This window comes from Megalobrama amblycephala, linkage group LG2, assembly GCF_018812025.1.
Source record: "Megalobrama amblycephala isolate DHTTF-2021 linkage group LG2, ASM1881202v1, whole genome shotgun sequence".
Classification (NCBI taxonomy): Eukaryota; Metazoa; Chordata; class Actinopteri; order Cypriniformes; family Xenocyprididae; genus Megalobrama; species Megalobrama amblycephala.
The window spans coordinates 56929590-56950156 of NC_063045.1; the positions used below are offsets into that span (position 1 = coordinate 56929590).

Consider the following 20567-nt stretch of genomic DNA (forward strand, 5'->3'; position numbering starts at 1 on the left):
TTAAGCATCAAGTCATAGCTGTAAACCAGAGCTGAACTTCACTGTTTAAAGAGGAAGGTCAAATCTCGGTCAGTTAATTTTCAAGAACAGGTACAGATGAAAAGAGCCATGTGAATCTATTGTGAGAGAGACAGAGTCTACAGCGCCTCCTTCAGGTACAGGAGGGAAGTGTGCGGATAGAGTGTGTGAATGTGAGTGAAAGCGAGAGGGAACCGTGTGAAGAGGCTCTTGAGGTGTTCATAGAGGGGCGGGCGGGGGCGCGGGGTGAGGTCGGGCGCGAGGTCGCAGCGGGACGCCGTCTAAGAGATCACATCTACTTGTTTTAGCTCAAGGGTTCTTCAGTGCTAAACTATGAGCACACTTCACACATCACAGCTCTTCAACACACAAGAGTCACCAAACACCCTCAAACTATTATACAGACTGTGTACATCTCTCTATGTATCAATCTCTCTATCTATCTCTCTATAATAAGTGAGTTTGAGTTTCTTTGAGTTGTGTGTATCATATCAGTATGGTGTAAGTCTGTGGTTGGCTGTTTGTTTCTGTGTGTGTATAGAAGCAGAGTTTTGCCACCTACCAAGAAAGCACATAAACTCCTGCGGGGGGACTCCCATTGAAAACAGCTGTTGAGGTAGGAGCCCACGTTAATGAGGAAGAAGATGCAGCGCTTCACTCGGTTAAAATTCTGCTGCAGCAGCTGACGTGAGAGAATATGAGAGAGAAATTCAACCAAAACAAGAGCTGTTAGTCATAAACCATAACACGCCCTCCTTAAACAATCTACTCCTGAATACCAAGAAATTGGAAATAATATTTCAAATATATTACACAAATATACTGATATAGTTCATAATATATGTGTGTGTGTGTGTGTGTGTGTGTGTGTGTGTGTGTGTGTGTGTGTGTGTGTATATATATATATATATATATATATATATATATATATATATAAAAAAAACACACACACACACAGTATACAGTACAGTCCAAAAGTTTGGAACCACTAAGATTTTTAATGCTTTTAAAAGAAGTTTCGTCTGCTCACCAAGGCTACCTTTTTTTAATTAAAAATACAGTAAAAAACAGTAATATTGTGAAATATTATTACAATTTAAAATAACTGTTTTCTATTTGAATGTATTTCACAAAGTAATTTATTCCTGTGATCAAAGCTGAATTTTCAGCATCATTACTCCAGTCTTCAGTGTCACATGATCCTTCAGAAATCATTCTAATATGCTGATCTGCTGCTCAAGAAACATTTAATGTGTACAATTGTACAAAATATTTGTGTACAATATTTTTTTTCAGGATTATTTGATGAATAGAAAGTTCAAAAGAACAGTGTTTATCTGAAATCTAATCTTTTGTAACATTATAAATGTCTTTACTGCCACTTTTGATTGATTTAATGCATCCTTGCTGAATAAAAGTATTCATTTCTTTAATTTCTTTTAAAAAAAATAAAAATAAAAATTCTTACTGACCCCAAACTTTTGAACGGTAGTGTATAATGCTACAGAAGCTTTGTATTTCAGATAAATGCTGTTCTTTTGAACTTTCTATTCATCAAGGAATCCTGAAAAAAAAAGTACACAACTGTTTTCAACATTGAAAATAATCATAAATGTTTATTGAGCAGCAAATCAGCATATTAGAATGATTTCTGAAGGATCATGTGACACTGAAGACTGGAGTAATGATGCTGAAAATTCAGCTTTGCATCACAGGAATAAATTACTTTGTCAAATATATTTAAATAGTACACAGTTATTTTAAATTGTAATAATATTTCACAATATTACTGTTTTTTACTGTATTTTTAATTAAATAAATGTAGCCTTAGTGAGTAGACGAAACTTCTTTTAAAAACATTAAAAATCTTAGTGGTTCCAAACTTTTGGACTGTACTGTATATAAAATTATGACCCTAACACTTTAGTTTTGAGAATACTCCTGAATGCCATATAAGTATTTTATATAATTTACCTATATTTTCATAATTATTACATAATAATTGTATTATGTATTACAACCAAAACATTACAACAATACACTACCATAAAAAAGTTTGGGGTAGGTAAGTGTCTTATGCTGCAATTATTAATTAACAAAAATACAATAAAACTGTAATATTGTGAAATTTTAATATATTCAAATATTCTATTTCAATATATTTTAAAAGTTAATTTATTCCTGTGATCAAAGCTGAATTTTCAGCATCATTACTCCAGTCTTCAGTGTCACATGATCCTTCAGAAATCATTTGAATATGCCGATGTGCTGTTCAAGAAAACAGTTTTTGCTGCTTCATATTTTTGTGGAAACCATGATACATTATTATTTGATGAATATAAAGTTCAAAAGAACAGCATTAATTTGAAATAAAGATATTTATAATGTTACAAAAAATTCTGTCACTTTTGATCAATTGAATATGTCCTTGCTGAATAAAAGTATTAATTAAAAAAAAACCTTACTGACCTCAAACTTTGAAATGGTGGTGTATAGCTTAAGAAAATTTAGTTTTTAGTTACTTTATGAATGTTTTTTAAATATAAAAGATAAATATGCTTCTCTTCCATCAAAGGCAGAACTAAAGAAAATCAAACAACTTTGTTCTGATGAGCATGATTAACACAAACCAGCCCAAAAGGTGCACAAAACTCACAGCATATCAAAAAAACGAGGCAAATGTAATCATCTCCATAAGTGATGGTGTGACTGACAGCTGGGGTTAGATATACGGGCCGAATCCGCGGTTGAACTCTTCACTGAGACGGGCATAAAGGACTGAAGAATCGGTCTGTTCTGCTCAATGCGCAGCTTTGTGACAGCGTCTGATTCAGCCCAGCCCCTCCAATTCAGCGCTTTTGTCACGCAGGCACATTGAGAGAGAGGACAATGAGCAGGCACAGCCGTAGAGCCGCAGCCGGGCCCTCTGGGGTGGCCCCTCTCCTCTCATGAGGGCCGGCTTGACATTTCTATTCAACACCTAGAGCGGCAGGGCAAGGGGGAAAACGCTGCGATTCAGCACTTGCGCCCCCTGTCCCAAACACGTCGGCCTATTGTGTGGCGGGCATGGGACCGCCGGCCCTCGTTGGGGTGATTTTGATTTGATTGCAGCCGTTGGATTAAAGGAACAGTTCACCTAAAAATATTGTTTTATTATTTACTCACGCTAATGTGGTTTCGCACGCATATGCTTTTATTATATCTATGGAAGACAAATGTAGAGATTCACACACACACACACAGGGGGAAAAAAAACATAAAAGCACAATAAAAGTGGTCTATAGAAGCTTCTTTCCACCATGCAATAAAAAAAAGTTAATTGCAACTTATAATTCTGACTTCTTTTCTTTTTTTTTGTTGCGAGTTTACATCTTTTTTTCTCAGAATTGCATGATAAAGTCGCAATTGCAAGTTATAAAGTCAGAATTGTGATAAACCTGCAATTGCGAGAAATACAGTCAGAACTAAAAGATATAAATGCTCAATTCTGACATTTTTTTTCTCGCAATTGTGAGTTTATATCTCACAATTCTGACTATTTCTCGCAATTATGACTTTATTTCTTGCAATTACGAGTTTATATCTCACAATTCTGACTTTATTACTCACAATTTCAAGTTTATATCATACAATTCTGAAGAAAAAAGTCAGAATTGCGAGATGTAAACTCGCAATTGCCAGAAAAAAGAGATAAAAAGTCGCAATTACCTTTTTTATTTTTATTTAGTGGTGGAAACAAGCTTTCATAGTGGTCCATACGACTTTTTTGCGATATATTCAAAGTCTTCCAAAGCAGGGTTATTATAGTTAACTAAAACTAAAAGCATAAAATAAATTATAATTAAAATTAATTTAAATATTAAGAATATTAAACTTATTTTATTTCAGCTAGATGGAAAGGAAACATTTCTCATTTTCATAGTTAAACTTGATGTACTGTACTATAAAAACTAAAGCTCAAATAAAAATAAAATAGTATCTAATAGTATCTTGATGCTAAAATAACTTCAAAAGCCATCTGACAGTTTTGTGTGCGAGAAACATACTGTAAATTAATAATCGTGATTAAAAACTGATAATCCCAACAACGAAGCTTGCGACTAGCCCACATGTCGCCATTTTTCATCTAGATGTCTTATAATATATCACATGAGTCACTTGAACTACTTTTTGTTTTGTTTTTTTGTACTTTCTGGAGGCACTTTAAAGTGTCACTGTATCGAAAAAGCTGTTTAGTGATTCTTCCAAAATGTTCCTTTTGTGTTTTACAGAATTGATTACATAATGTGAGTTTGTAACGACACAAAGGGGAGTAAATAATGACAGAGGCGCTGTCATTTGTGAACTATTCCTTTTAAAGAATAGTTATATTGTTGTCATATTACCTGTTTAGAGACTTTGGCCTCCTCTTCGATGTACTTCTGTTCCGGCGGAACAAACGTCCGCAAACTGGCTTTCACCTTGAAGAGAAACGAAGCACGTATGATTTGTTTTAATTAGCGCTGGAGTTCTCTATGCATCAATAATTATTGCATATTCGACAGTGTGAAAAAAACCCCCAGCAGAAACAAAAGACAACATCCAGCGCTCCAGGCGCAGCGCACACTTACGGCGTTGAAGATGACGTCTGCTTCGAGAAAGATGACCCCCTTTGTTGGCCCTGTCAGCTCCTTGTTTTTTAAGACGTAGGCCTTCTGTTCGCTGTTGCGGATCTGTGTGAAGAAGACGTGACAGCCTGCTGTCTGGCAGAGCCCCAGCGGACCCCCCTCCTCGGCTGACCCCTGATCTCCCAGCGGCAGCATCAAACAGCCAGCCGCACATTCCCTCCCCGTCCCTCCCCTCCTTCCAGCACTTCCAACTCTGACAAGTACCTGCTCATTACCAGCATCCCTCTGTCATCGAGACATTACCCAGGCACCGGGAGGCCCAGCTGCGTGCGCTTTTAAAGACGCGCCACCATCAATCTCGCCGTCCGGCGACTCTATTTGTTTCAAACGCGTCTATAAAAGCGCCTTTAAAAACACACGTGGATCTAAGAATTTGGAGAAGCTGAATGGGGCGAACTTACGTTTAATAAAGGGATGGCCACTTTACCCAGGAAATCAGCACTGCGATCTCTGTCCTCGTCGTACACTGTGATCTCCAACACCGCGTGAACGTCTTTCACATTGCTGCGGGGTTAAAAAGAGAGAGTTTTTCATCAAGCACAAAGCATTTCTATAATATTGCTTGGTATATTTCATTTATAAATATACTAAAGTCAGCATGGCAAATGGCATAATGTGACGTATTTCTGAGGGAAAGTCTGGGGGAAATTATGTACGGCGGTACTTGACATGATTTGATTGGATGATGAATAATACCTTAAATCATTCGGCTGTTTTAAAAAAAATAAAGGTGTGCTATAAATTTTTAACCCTATGGTGCTGGTCGGTCACATTTTTTTAGAATTGTTTACTTCATCAGAATGGTATGAAACTTGGTAAAGGTTTTGGCACTTGCTATGCAAACATACAAAAAAAAAAAAAAAAAAAAAAAATCTTGGACATGATTCAAAAACATTAAATGGTCCTGAAAAAAATAGTCACACTTGTAATTGTTTGTGGTCGCAGCATTGGAAATGAATGGAAGACGAAATTCATTTAGTGGAAACTTTTGGTACTGCGCCCAAACAAAATCTTGCTGAAAGCTCATTTTTTGAGATATCAACCTCAAATTTGGATTAGAACACAACTTGTTTAGATTTATGGCTTTCATTTTCTCACAGTTTTAGAGTAAAACATGTTTTGGAAAATATAAATTTCTACGGAGCCCCGCGCATGACATGCAGGAAAAAAATAGTAGGCTAAATCGTGTGCACGATTTACTAAATCATGTGCATGATTTATTAATTGAGGGAACAAAATAGTAAATTGTGCACACCGTTTATTAAATCGAGGGAATGAATTAGTAAATTGTGTGCACAATTTGCTTTTTTCCCCTGCATGTCATGTGTGTGGCTCTGTACATTTCATATAAAATAAAAAAAATAGCATTTTTTGTGCATTTTTGTGCATTTTTCATAATATAGATATGTTTCACTTAGTTTACTTTTTAACTTTAGCAAAAATCTGCCAAGTGTCTTTAAAAGAGACCAAACTTAAGTCTGTGCTCCAAAGCATTCAAGATTTATGACAGTTTAAGTTGGAAAAGTCATTTTTTTAGGTCTTTGCACAAAAAGTGGTTAACAGGAAATAAATGGATCATAACTATTCCATAAATATAATTTAGTACCATAAAATCCAAAATATTAAATAAAAAACACATTCATTTCACTGAAAAAATAAATAAATGCATTTGGTCATTTTTGACCGCCACATGAGCAGCACCAGAGGGCTTAGCGATCAACTTTCAACTAGTTTTTAAAAGGGGGTCAATAAAATCGGCAGGAAAAAAACAGACTTGCATTGAATAATCAATCTTATCTCAGTATACAGACTTTTTTTGTCACAGCATTGCATTGATTCCTCAGTTCCAGTTCCTTGATTCAGCATTTTTATTTACTTATGTGTGCTTTTATATCATTTCCTACAGTTTGACTGATAGATGAACTAGAAGAATTCATTTACGATACCAAACAAAAGTGAAGGATTATGACATGATATATTGCAAAGTGTATCATGTTAAGAGGTAATTGGCGATACTCTCATGAAATCACTAAAACCAAGTCATATCTATGAGCCAAAATACCATAAAGATCCACTGACTCACTGGGCCAGTAAGAACATTCTGCAACAATAACTTAGCATAGCATCTTCGAATCATGACGATGTCTATTGCACCATTCATATTTTCTTCAGAAAATGTAAACATTTGCTAACACTTTATTTCGATGGTCCACTTTAGAGATACTACTAACTATAAGTAACTTTGCAACTACATGTCAACTAGCATTAGAGCATTAGTAGACTGTCTGTTTAATATCTGCTAAGACTTTATTGTGATGATTCCCCAATTGTACAGTCTATAAGTAACTTTGCAACTGCGTGTCAACTTATTCTACTAACCCGATCCCTAACACCTACAACAGTCTACTAATACTCTAATGAGAGTTAGTTGACATGTAGTTACAAAGTTACATATAGATAATAGAGTGCCTAAAGTGGACCATTGAAATAAAGTGTAACCAAACATTCTGTAGATGAATATTATTTTCCCCACCCGTGGTTATAAGCTTTTTGAAAGTCACTGCATTTTGATAAAAGATTTTTTCCTCTCATAATAAAGTAAATGGGATAAATTTTCATGTGTATATATCATATTAAATGCCAAATTGCAGCTGAATGTTGGTTTTGTAAATGCAATCCACTCTGCATGTTTGAGTCCAGGTGTCAGAACAACTTCATCAGCTGTGGATATTTGAATTTGTCCTCTGTTGGGAGCAGCGGTGCATGTGCATAATGAACTCACAAGGTGAAGACTTTATTCCACTCGGGGTTCAGTGTCTTGTAGACCGTGTGTGTCTGCAGACGGTCGTTACACAACTCTGCAATGCAGAACGGGTCGCTCTTTCCTGAAACACAGTGTTGCATTCAAAAGGTTTTAGTTTAAAATTCCCAAGTGAGATATGAATATGATATGAATTAAATGAGAACCATGTAATTAAATATTGAACTCTGTAGCTATAAAACATTTCTATAAAGTAGTTTTTACTTGATATTAATAATAATGATGCATTTATTTATAACATTTTGAAATTGGTAGAGCCTCAATGCCGTGTCTTGTGCCACAGTCCAAGTTTGATTCGACAAAAAAAAAAAATTTAAATACCATTCCTTCTCTTTCTCCACATTCATTTAATGAATACTACCAATTAAAAGCTTGGGATTATTAAATTAATCAAAAGTGACATCTGTAATGTTTTATTTGAAATAGATTACTATTATATATAAATGCTGTGATTTTGAACATTTAATTAATCTAAGAATCGTGAAAAAACAGTACAGCTGTTTTCAACACTGATAATAAAAATGTTTCTTGAGCACCAAATCAGCATATTAGAATGATTTCTGAAGGATCATGTGGTTATGATGCTGAAAATTCAGCTTTGATCACAGGAATAAATTACATTTTAAAAGATATTACAACAGAAAACTGATCTGAAAAAATGTGTGTATATATACACGTTATATACTTAATAAAACATAAAACAAAATAGCTTGAAATTATCAAGTGTATCAAAAAACAATTATCAGACCCGAACACACGTTTGCATTCATATACAGTGATCATAACATTTCTACGAGTAAAAGTGTCTATGACATCTGTGCTGAAACTGAGTACTTCTACACATCTCCCACCACTTGCAAGTTGTTTTGTGAAATTTTCAGCCTAATTTTGGCAAGCAGTTTGCTAGAAAAACATTTTTAACAAAAATGTTAGGGGAAAAAGAGAGTCGGTAGGCGGGAAAAATGGTGGAAGAGCAAAAAATCAGATTGGAAAACTTAAGTCTTTTTAAACCACAGCCTGGGTGAAAGCACTGAAAACAGACTGTGTGTGTGCAAAAGCTCTTTAAAAGCCTTTGTCTGTCCACCATGGTGTGGTATTAGAAGAACCGTGAAATCAGAACCCATGAGGTGGGCCGCTCCTGAGAGAACAGTAAACCTAAAAAGCTAAGAGACTCGTCTCTTTCAGACAGTCATCTTTCCATCATACACCTCCTGAAGAGAGACTGAGGTGTTGACCTCACTAAAACATTCAGAAAAATGCTTGGGAATGAGTCTTATGGACTATCCAGTTTACACCCCGAGTACATTTCAGATGTTTAAAGGTATTTAGATATCAAATAGATTTAGTTGTTTCATTTGTTTCACTTTTTTTTATGCAAAAAATGCTTCTTCTTTTTTTTTTTTTCACACGATGGCAGAATTGTTTAAAGAGTCATATCTAGTGAATTAAATAGTTTAAAGCATAGCATACTCTCTTAAAAATAAAGGTTCCAAAAGGGGGTTTTCACTGTGATGCCATAGAACAGCGGTTCCCAAACTGGGGTACGCGTACCCCTGGGGGTACGTGAGGTGACAAAAGGGGGTACGCGAACAAAATGCTGAGTAGTTCATTTAATTCTACCTTAAAATAATATTAAAATCGAGCATGTATTTCTAAATGCCAAAATGTCGTAAATCCAGTACATTTAATCAAATTACCTCATCATTTGCAGTCAAAAATGACTGTATCCACAGAAGCAGCATAGATATGATAGATTGCGCGCAGAATCTGCTGACTTAAATTGCGCTAAATTACTGCCGTTCTCGACAATGCACCTTTGTAAAAGTGGGGATTTAGCACTTACTCGCATGAAGAACAAATATAGACACAGATAGTGGATTGATATCGATTTAAGACTCAAACTCAAGACAAAACAAAAACATACCTTGTGTGAGTTCTTGTATTTAATATTGATAACGAGCAAGAATGCAATTGTTCCCAAATATCCACATGACTGCAAACGTGACATTATTATACAACAGGTCAAAAAATAAAACGTACATTTTAAACACAGTAGTAGCTTATTTACTGTATTTTGCAATGAAATAATAGTTTTAACGAAAATCACAACAGAACTACAACACACGTCTGTGTTTCGCAAACAATTCTGCGGCTTTGAACGAATCGTGAGAGTCAATGATTCAATGATTCATTCACAGCCACTTGCTTCATTACTGAATGAATGACTCGATGACTCACTAATAAAAACAGTGGTTTTTGTTTAATATTTAAAAGTTTTACTTAGTTTTACCATCATTGCATATTTCTCTATTGAACATTTTTTATTTAAAACGTTATTTATTTTATAAAATTATTCATAAAGGTAAAAAAAAAAAATGCACTGGAAAATCAATTTAGGGGGCAAATATTGTCCCTTAATGGAAAAGGTGTTACTGCAGTCAAAATGGGAGAGGGGGTACGCAGAAGGATGATAATTCCTTCAGGGGGTACTCCAAGCAAAAAAGTTTGGGAACCACTGCCATAGAAGAACCATTTTTGGTTCCCCAAAGAAACTTCCAGTGAACGGTTTTTAAAAGAACCATTTTTTCCTGAGTGAATGACATTGTAATAATCTATAGGACTTTTGGTTACTTTATTTTACAGTGCCGTATTTACATTGTAATTACTTAAATAAGTACTGAGTACTATTAAGTAACTACATGTACTTACTATAGAGTTACAGTTAGGGTTTACTTGTAATTATGCATAATTTACTGTTATTACTATAGTAAGTACATGTAGTAATGTGTAACTACGGCACTATAAAATAAAGTGTTACCGAACTTTTTCTCACTATAACAAAGCTTTTGTGCAATAAAAGGGCTCCACTGATGTTAAAGGGTAAGTTCACCCAAAAATGAAATATCTGTCATTAATGACTCACTCTCATGTCGTTCCAAACCCGCAAGACCTTTGTTCATCTTCGGAACACAAATTAAGATATTTTTGATGAAATCTGAGAGCTTTCTGTCCCTTCATAGACAGCAACACAAGTACCACTTTTAAGGCCCAGAAAGGTAGTAAAAACACAGTTAAAATAGTCCATGTGACTCCAGTGGTTCAACCATAATTTTATGAAGTGACGAGAATACTTTTTGTGCACCAAAAAACAAAATAATGACTTCATTCAACAATATCTAAGGATGGTCGATTTCAAAACACTTTTTGAACTAATTTTCATGAAGCTTCAAACATTTATGAATCTTTTGTTTCGAATCAGTGGTTCGGAGCGTGTATCAAACTGCCAAAGTCACGCCCCCCAGTGGTGAACCATTCAAATTTCGAGCTTAAAGGGTTAGTTCACCCAAAAATGAAAATTCTGTCATTTATTACTTACCCTCATGCCGTTCCACTCCCGTAAGACCTTCGTTAATCTTCGGAACACAAATTAAGATATTTTTGTTGAAATCCGATGGCTCCGTGAGGCCTCCATAGGGGACACTTCCTCTCTCAAGATCCATAAAGGTACTAAAAACATATTTAAATCAGTTCATGTGAGTACAGTGGTTCAATATTAATATTATAAAGCGACGAGAATATTTTTGGAGCGCCAAAAAAAAAAACGAAATAACGACTTATTTAGTGATGGCCGATTTCAAAACAATGCTTCAGGAAGATTCGGAGCACAAATGAATCAGTGTATCGAATCTGCTGTTCGGAGCACCAAAGTCACGTGATTTCAGCCGTTGGCAGTTCGATCTGAATCATGATTCGATTCACTGATTCATTTGTGCTCCAAAGCTTCCTGAAGCAGTGTTTTGAAATCGGCCATCACTAAATAAGTCGTTATTTTGTTTTTGTTTTTTTGGCGCACCAAAAATATTCTCGTCGCTTTATAATATTAATATTGAGCCACTGTACTCACATGAACTGATTTAAATATGTTTTTAGTACCTTTATGGATCTTGAGAGAGGAAGTATCATTGCTCCCTATGGAGGCCTCACGGAGCCATCAGATTTCAACAAAAATATCCAAAGATCCAAAGATGAACGAAGGTCTTACGGGTGTGAAACGGCATGAGGGTAAGTAATAAATGACAGAATTTTCATTTTTGGGTGAACTAACCCTTTAATGAAGCAGTGTTTTGAAATCGCCTATCACTAGATATTGCTTAATAAAGTCGTTATTTTGTTTTTTGGTGCACAAAAAGTATTCTCATCACTTTATAATATTAAGGTTGGACCACTGTAGTCACATGAACTGTTTTAAATATGTCTTTAGTAGCTTTCTGGGCATTGAAAATGTTAATTATCTTGCTGTCAATAGAGGCCTCACTGAGCCATCGGATTTCATCAAAAATATCTTAATTTGTGTTCTCAAGAAGAACGAAGGTCTTACGGGTGTGGAACGACATGAGGGTGAGTAATTAAAGACAGAATTTTCATTTTTGGGTGAACTAACCCTTTAATGTTTCTTCATGGAACCATTAATGCCAATAAAGAACCTTTATTTTTAAGAGTTCAGGATCATGACTTTTAAGATTTTATACATTTCCATGACTTTTCCAAGCCACCTGCTACTTGCAGGTTTTTCATGACTATAGGAATTCTGGTTATTGTTCTCTAGGAAAAAATGAATCAAGTAAGTGACATGATTTTACCTGTGACATCAGCAGCCATCAGCCCCTCGGCCCGCAGGATCTTTACCTGCACGATTCCTACATCCTTCACGTTAAAGAAGGACCTCATAGGACTCTGAAAAAAAGAACAAAAACACATCAGAGAGGCCCAGGACTACATTCACAGCGAGCAGTAATACATCCATATGTTTCTGACAGCTCTATTTTGGCCCTAACTTTCTCTAATCCCCTGTCAGAGTCCGCGAGCAGTTTTGTGTCCACGTCAAAGCCGCTCGGCAGTGGACATTGAGACAAAAACATTGAGCCGCCACGCCAGATTATCTGGTGGCTCTCACGAATACATCTTCATTATGCAGCTGTTATGAAAGAAGGTCAGTCTGCATTGGTGGTGAGTTTCTGTAAGCCGTTCACTGACCGGCCCTCCAGGGGACAGTGGCAGGACAAAGACAAACCGTGAATAGAGAGGACAGACAACTCTGAGAGGAGAGAGATGTCTCTCTCTCTCCGTCTTTGTTTCTTCTGAGGTACTCCACCGTCGTCCAGTTGTGAACAAGACCATGTTAATCCAGTAGTGCACTGGACTGTGGTCATTTTACGCCCCCTTTTGGTCACAGAAGTGTACTGCAGGCTGGAGCATTACCAGTTTCTCAGATGCTGTCAAAGCACCCTCTACAGGAGGACAACTTTGTCTCTCAGAGGAAACAGTTAGAAGCAACACTTGCTGTGTAGCGTCAAATACCTTTATGGGGATGTCAGGAGCTTTTGTACAGAAAGCTAGACTGTTTGGCTGTGTCACATCACACTTACATATCTCTTAAGGATTTGCTGGCGTTCCTGTGGGTCGTCTAGTAGGTTGACAGAGAGGTCAGAGATTGAGACGGCGACTGTGGCGGTGAGAGTCACCAGCAGTACCAGCGTCCCTTTATCCTCCTCCAGCTCAAGTTCCAGCTTATGTGTCTTCTCTCGGCTCAACTTTGACAGGTCCAGCTGACATCTAAAATTAATAAACACCATCCTTAACACATATAATTCTTGTAGGTAAAATGTAAGAGACGGCTGGCAAAGGCATAAACATGGGATTCGATTCCCAAGTAACAGAAAAAGTAAATATCAGCATTTGAAATCAGACTCACTGGCCGATGAAGTCATCTCTCACTCCAATGTCTTTGTCCCAAACTGAGATCTCCAGAATGCCTCCCTCCTTATCAAACAGATGCAAGTCAAACTGCTCCCTCCACTGAGGGTTGAGGGTCTTGGGAATTGTCTGTTTGCACAGAAGAGAAGAATAAGTTACTGAGAAATAATATTCTTAGACTAGTTCTCGGTCTGCTGATATGTATAGAGAAGTGTTCATCATGTGACATTCACGTTGTCATGATGATGGGCTGATGCTCAGACAGACAGACAGACATAGATAGACAGACAGACAGAACGACAGACAGACAGACAGACAGACAGACAGACAGACAGACAGACAGACAGACAGACAGACAGACAGACAGACAGACAGACAGACAGACAGATAGATAGATAGATAGATAGATAGATAGATAGATAGATAGATAGATAGATAGATAGATAGATAGATAGATAGATAGATAGATAGATAGATAGATAGATAGATAGAAACCCAATTCCAAAAAAGTTGGGACACTGTACAAATTGTGAATAAAAAAGGAATGCAATAATTTACAAATTTCATAAACATATATTTTATTCACAATAGAATAGAGATAACATATCAAATGTTGAAAGTGAGACATTTTGAAATGTCATGCCAAATATTGGCTCGTTTTGGATTTCATGAGAGCTACACATTCCAAAAAAGTTAGGACAGGTAGCAATAAGAGGCCGGAAAAGTTAAATGTACATATAAGGAACAGCAGGAGGACCATTTTGCAACTTGTTAGGTCAATTGGCAACATGATTGGGTATAAAAAGAGCCTCTCAGAGTGGCAGTGTCTCTCAGAAGTCAAGATGGGCAGAGGATCACCAATTCCCCCAATGCTGCGGCGAAAAATAGTGGAGCAATATCAGACAGGAGTTTCTCAGAGTTTGAAGTTATCATCATCTACAGTCCATAATATCATCCAAAGATTCAGAGAATCTGGAACAATCTCTGTGCGTAAGGGTCAAGGCCGGAAAACCATACTGGATGCCCGTGATCTTCGGGCCCTTAGACGGCACTGCATCACATACAGGAATGCTACTGTAATGGAAATCACAACATGGGCTCAGGAATACTTCCAGAAAACATTGTCGGTGAACACAATCCACCGTGCCATTCGCCGTTGCCGGTTAAAACTCTATAGGTCAAAAAAGAAGCCATATCTAAACATGATCCAGAAGCACAGGCGTTTTCTCTGGGCCAAGGCTCATTTAAAATGGACTGTGGCAAAGTGGGAAACTGTTCTGTGGTCAGACGAATCAAAAATTGAAGTTCTTTCTGGAAAACTGGGACACCATGTCATCCGGACTAAAGAGGACAAGGACAACCCAAGTTGTTATCAGCGCTCAGTTCAGAAGCCTGCATCTCTGATGGTATGGGGTTGCATGAGTGCGTGTGGCATGGGCAGCTTACACTGGAATCTGGAAAGGCACCATCAATGCTGAAAGGTATATCCAGTTCTAGAACAACATATGCTCCCATCCAGACGTTGTCTTTTTCAGGGAAGACCTTGCATTTTCCAACATGACAATGCCAGACCACATACTGCATCAATTACAACATCATGGCTGCGTAGAAGAAGGATCCGGGTACTGAAATGGCCAGCCTGCAGTCCAGATCTTTCACCCATAGAAAACATTTGGTGCATCATAAAGAGGAAGATGCGACAAAGAAGACCTAAGACAAGCAACTAGAAGCCTGTATTAGACAAGAATGGGACAACATTCCTATTCCTAAACTTGAGCAACTTGTCTCCTCAGTCCCCCGACGTTTGCAGACTGTTATAAAAAGAAGAGGGGATGCTACACAGTGTTAAACATGGCCTTGTCCCAACTTTTTTGAGATGTGTTGATGCCATGAAATTTAAAATTAACTTATTTTTCCCTTAAAATGATACATTTTCTCAGTTTAAACATTTGATGTCATCTATGTTGTATTCTGAATAAAATATTGAAATTTGAAACTTCCGCATCATTGCATTCTGTTTTTATTCACAATTTGTACAGTGTCCCAACTTTTTTGGAATCGGGTTTGTAGAACGACAGACAGACAGATAGATAAACAGACAGATGCCGCAGTCATTCATACCTTACTCTTGTACTTCTGAGGGCCTAGTTTGAACTTGACATAAGGGTCGCTGAAGCCGTTCTGGTCCATGGGGATGAGGTTGCGACCCTCTATTAGTCTGATGCTCACAATGCCCCTCCACAGCTGAGACTTCTTGTGCAGGTCCGACAGTCGAAGATTCTGCTGCTGCAGCTGCTGTTGCTGCGGTCCACACACATATCACAGGACGTTAAAGGGTTACTTCAGTCAAAAATGACAATTCTGTCATCATCTACTCAGCCTTGTGTTGCTCAAAACTTGATTTTTCTTTTCTATTGGATACAAAATTAGATGCTTTTGTCCATACAACAAAAGTGTGTGGTGATCGCAGCTGTAAAGCCCTAAAACGACAATTTGAGCATCATGAGGCTATGTACACTACGTTCAAATGTTTGGGTTCAGTATGATTTTTCAGTACTTTTATTCAGCAAGGATGCATTAAACTAATCAAAAGTTACAGAAAAGATATTTTTAATGTTACAAAAGTATTCTATTTCAAATTAATGCTGTTCCTATTCAACACAGAATACTAAAAAAAGATATATTTCCACAAAAATATTAAGCAGAACAACTGTTTTCAACACTGATAATATTATGAATTGTTTCTCGAGCAGCAAATCATCATATTCGAATGATTTCTGAAGGATCATGTGACACTGAAGACTGGAGTAATGATGCTGAAAATTCAGCTTTGATCACAGGAATAAATTACATTTTAAAATATATTTAAATAGAAAACAATTATTTTAAATTGTAATAACATTTCACAGTATTACAGTAATACAGTCTCTGTGTGCATAAGAGACTTGTTTCAAAACATTACCAATACCAAACTTTTAAATGGTAGTGTACATGATGACAGAATTGCCATTTTTTAGTGAACTATCCCTTTAAGACAAAATGTTCACAATGGGTAAAAAACTCAAAGAGTGCGGAATGGTTTCACACAAACTATGAATGGGTCACCAAAGTAATGAAATGCAAATGTCTACAAAAAGGCATGGCCCATCACCCTGAGAGATGCATGACTGCGCCATCTAATGGAGCTGTGCTGATAAAACTCTTCATCCTCTGACCAGACTGCTGCAATTCTGACCCGTTTCTGATATTTAGGACTCTGTTCAGCACTGCACACAAACCAATTTCAACAGACCATCCATACTGCATAAGACACTGTGCAAAATGTGGCTAACAGAGCAGGTACAGCGTGTGGGATGGTTTACACAGCAGCTAGTCAGAGAATTTGGGGGCAAACACTCTTGCTTTTTTTACCTTAATGCATCCCTTCCAGCTTCTCCTCAGTAGCATGGTCTACAAAAACAACAGAGCAGGTCATATGTGTTATTGTATAAAGAGATGACCGGGATGGAGGAGGGCACGCTTTGATTTACGCCACGCCTAAATCCGATCAAGAGACGCATCTTCTGACCTGATGATCAAAGCCGCCCATCAGACTGTCGTTTCATCTGTTTGTGGAACACCATGTGAAATTCAATGTGTCTGCCTGCACAGTGCAGCAGGTTTCTAATGTCTAATTCAAAGTCCTTTCATGCATTATGCAGACAGCACAAACGTCCCATCATCGCAGCACAGTATGTCTCAAAGAGCACATCAGAGTCATTTTGGAATAGCTATTTAATGATTTTGCAGACTGTGCACAGTATGCAGTATTTTGGTACTGTATTCCACAATGCATGACTTGACATGGTTCAGTGTGACTTTTTTTTTTTTTACATAAAATGGATTAAAAATAACAAGAGAATGTAGTACACTACTATTTGAAATAAAAATAGTAGATAGTATATATACTACCATTCAAAAATTTGGGGTCGGTAAGATTTTTAAATGCAAGGCTGCATTTATTTGATCAAAAATACAGTACAAACAGTGATATTGTGAAATATTATTACAATAACAGTTTTTCAGTTGATTATATTTAAAAGTTAATTTATTCCTGTGATAAAAGCTGAATTTTCAGCATCATTACTCCAGTCTTCAGTGTCACATGATCCTTCAGAAATCATTCTAATATGCTGATTTGCTGCTTAAGAAGCATTTATTATCAATGTTGAAAACTGTTGTGCTACTTATTGATTTTGTGGAACCTATTAATTCAATGCATCCTTGCTGAATAAAAGTATATATTAAAAAATGCACTGACCCCAAACTTTTGAATTGTAAAAAAAAAAAAAAAAAAAAATACAAATTAATATTATACAGATTGAGTGCCTCTTTTGAAGAATTCACGTTTCCTAAAACAAGACAACTAGATGTTAGGGCTGCTCTATTATGGTAAAAATCATAATTGTGATCACTTTGGTCAATATTGTAATCACAATTATTAGATCACAACAATCAGGAGTTAGCAAAATGACCAAAATCAAAATTTGCTTTGTGCAACCTAGTGAACTCTCAGACGCAGTGAGTATAAACCAGGCTTGAGGAACAGCGCAAGTTCTCTTTCCCAGCGTAATGCGCTTTTAATAATGTGCTCTTTTTAATATCAAGCATGTCCCGCAGTAAACTGCCAATTAAGACAGTCACGGTACATGATTTGATTGATTTGGACGTTATATGTGTGGCCACTTAAAATGCCCCTATTATGCTTTTTTAAATTTTCCTAATTTTGTTTTAGAGGTCTCCTACAGTAGGTTTACATGCATCCAATGTCAAAAAACACTTTAATTTTTTCATAACATACATTGCACATCACCTCATTTCTCAAAGAGCAAGAAAATGGTTTGTTTGAAGATTCAGTCTCACTAAACCTCGCCTTTCCAAAAGCCTGCTCTGCTCTGATTGGTCAGATGGCTCAGTCTGTTGTGATTGGTCTACCGCTTACAGTGCATGTTGGAAATGAAACACCCATTACCGTATCTGAATTTCAGCTCCAGATGCTTCCTCGGTGATGGCGTCAGTTTTTCTGAATCAATTCTTCTCGACATGCCAACAACACATCCTAAACTCTTCCAGCCTCAGCTTCAACTACAGTGTTTGAGGGCGGGTCAAAGCAGACATTGTTCGTGGGTAGCCAATGAAGACTATAGGCTGGCATTATGCAAATTTGTTACATAGGTTTGTAACAAGAAGTGAGACTGGAATTGCTGATGACTAGTTTTATTTGTCATGCACTTTGATCTTTAAAACTTTGCAGACCTTTTATATTCACAAACAGCTATATCACAGGTAATATCTGAAAAAAGCATAACAGGGGCGCTTGAAGAACTTCCTGAAAGCTAGAAATAGTTTCTACAGTCTGAAGAGAAATGTGTGAAACAAATGTGTGGTTTGTAAATGTGTCAGAATGTGTCTTTCTGAATGCATGTAGAGAGTTTGCTGGCAGATTTCATTTCCCCTCCCTTTTACAAGTATAAAACAACATTAATCTGCCAAATGAGTCTTACCATCTGTCTGAGGGCCTCTCTGTCCTCTGTACTTCTTGGGAACAGAGTGACCACCAGCTCCAGAGAGCCCAGGTCCTGCTCAGAGCAGTGAGGATCTTGAAGGTCCAACCGAACATCAAGAGGTCTGCAACAAAAACATGCCCAGTTATGACCACCATTATAAGTAGTTCTGTAGTTTAACACCTAAAGAAATGTGAAACTGTTTAAAGTGTCAATGTCCACTCACGTTGTGGCCGCACATGACCAGCTGAATACTACTATTCCTATATCTGGACACTTTCAGTCACGCAGTAAAATAATAATGGGTGACAAGTCACAAGCGTTGTCACAACAATACTTTTACAATGGCATCGGTGATATGCTGCATCCACAGAATTAGATGTCAGTATAAACTCTTAAATAACAACAAAATATTAGCAAAAATAACCTTGTCACTGTTCATTTCATGAAACTCATCTATACATTCGAACACCATTTAAATGCTAATTGAAAATGTATTAATTTGACACTAAATCTTGAATTCTTATATCTTTGCAGTAGTAATGAAGACATGATACCTCATGTGCTCCAGAGACTCAAGGTACAGGTAAGCTGAGCCCATGAAGTCATCTTGAAGGCCAAAATCATAGTCAAACACCTAAAATAGGTTGCAAAAGGGAAAATTCGTAAAAAGTAGATAAGTGATCAGAGATAAGTGTCATTCATTTGGGAATCAAACTACACCATTCATGCAGAATGTTTTTGATTTACTAAAACGAACCGCCTCATAAGAGTCATTCATTCAGAAATCAAACTACACCGGACACACAGTATGTTTTTGATTCACCTAAAAGAACCTCCTCATAAGAATCATTCATTTGAGAATCAGACTGCACCAGTAGTGCAGTATGTTTTTGATTCACTAAAACGAACCGCCTCATAAAAGAATCATTCATTCAGGAATCAGACTACACCATTCATGCTGTATGTTTTTGATTCACTAAAATGAACCGCCTCATAAAAGAATCATTCATTCAGGAATCAGACTACACCATTCATGCTGTATGTTTTTGATTCACTAAAATAAACCGCCTCATAAAAGATTCATTCATTCAGGAATCAGACTACACCATTCATTCTGTATTTTTTTGATTCCCTAAAACGAACCGCCTCATAAAAGTCATTCATTCAGGTTTCGGAAAACACCGGTCACACAGAATGTTTTTGATTCACTTAATCGAACTGTCTCATGAGAACCGTCCATTAAGAAATCAAACTACACCGGTCACACAGTATGTTTTTGATTCACTAAAAAGAACTGCCTCATAAGAGTCATTCATTCAGGAATCAAACAACACCAGTCATGCAGTATGTTTTCGATTCACTAAAATGAACCGCCTCATAAGAGTAATTCATTTGGGAATCAAACTACACAAGTTGCGCAGTATGTTTTTGATTTACTAAAATGAGCCACCTCATAAGAGTCACTCATTCAGAAATCAAACAACACCAGTCATGCAGTATGCTTTCGATTCACTAAAACGAACCACCTCATAAGAGTAATTCATTTGGGAATCAAACCACACAAGTTGTGCAGTAAGTTTTTGATTCATTAAAATGAATCGCCTCATAAGAGTCATTCATTCAGAAATCAAACAACACCAGTCATGCAGTATGCTTTCGATTCACTAAAACGAACCACCTCATAAGAGTAATTCATTTGGGAATCAAACCACACAAGTTGTGCAGTAAGTTTTTGATTCATTAAAATGAATCGCCTCATAA

The 20567-nt window shown here is 36.9% G+C and overlaps 1 protein-coding gene across 4 annotated transcripts in view; it reads right to left on the bottom strand.

Moving 5' to 3' along the window:
• mctp1b (multiple C2 domains, transmembrane 1b) overlaps window positions 1-20567 on the bottom strand; it is a 39484-nt gene that overhangs the window by 10495 nt on the left and 8422 nt on the right. For 3 of the 4 annotated variants that reach the window (XM_048181118.1, XM_048181116.1, XM_048181119.1), the window contains exons 4-15: window positions 19361-19440; window positions 18804-18927; window positions 16672-16710; window positions 15382-15561; window positions 13259-13389; window positions 12933-13119; window positions 12147-12240; window positions 7468-7570; window positions 5087-5189; window positions 4629-4730; window positions 4404-4478; window positions 581-700 (exon numbers count right to left, since the gene is read on the bottom strand). In XM_048181118.1, the coding sequence (XP_048037075.1) occupies window positions 581-700; window positions 4404-4478; window positions 4629-4730; window positions 5087-5189; window positions 7468-7570; window positions 12147-12240; window positions 12933-13119; window positions 13259-13389; window positions 15382-15561; window positions 16672-16710; window positions 18804-18927; window positions 19361-19440 (1338 nt within the window). The remainder of the gene's footprint in view (window positions 1-580; window positions 701-4403; window positions 4479-4628; window positions 4731-5086; window positions 5190-7467; window positions 7571-12146; window positions 12241-12932; window positions 13120-13258; window positions 13390-15381; window positions 15562-16671; window positions 16711-18803; window positions 18928-19360; window positions 19441-20567) is intronic. The other variant, XM_048181117.1, reaches the window with a different exon arrangement.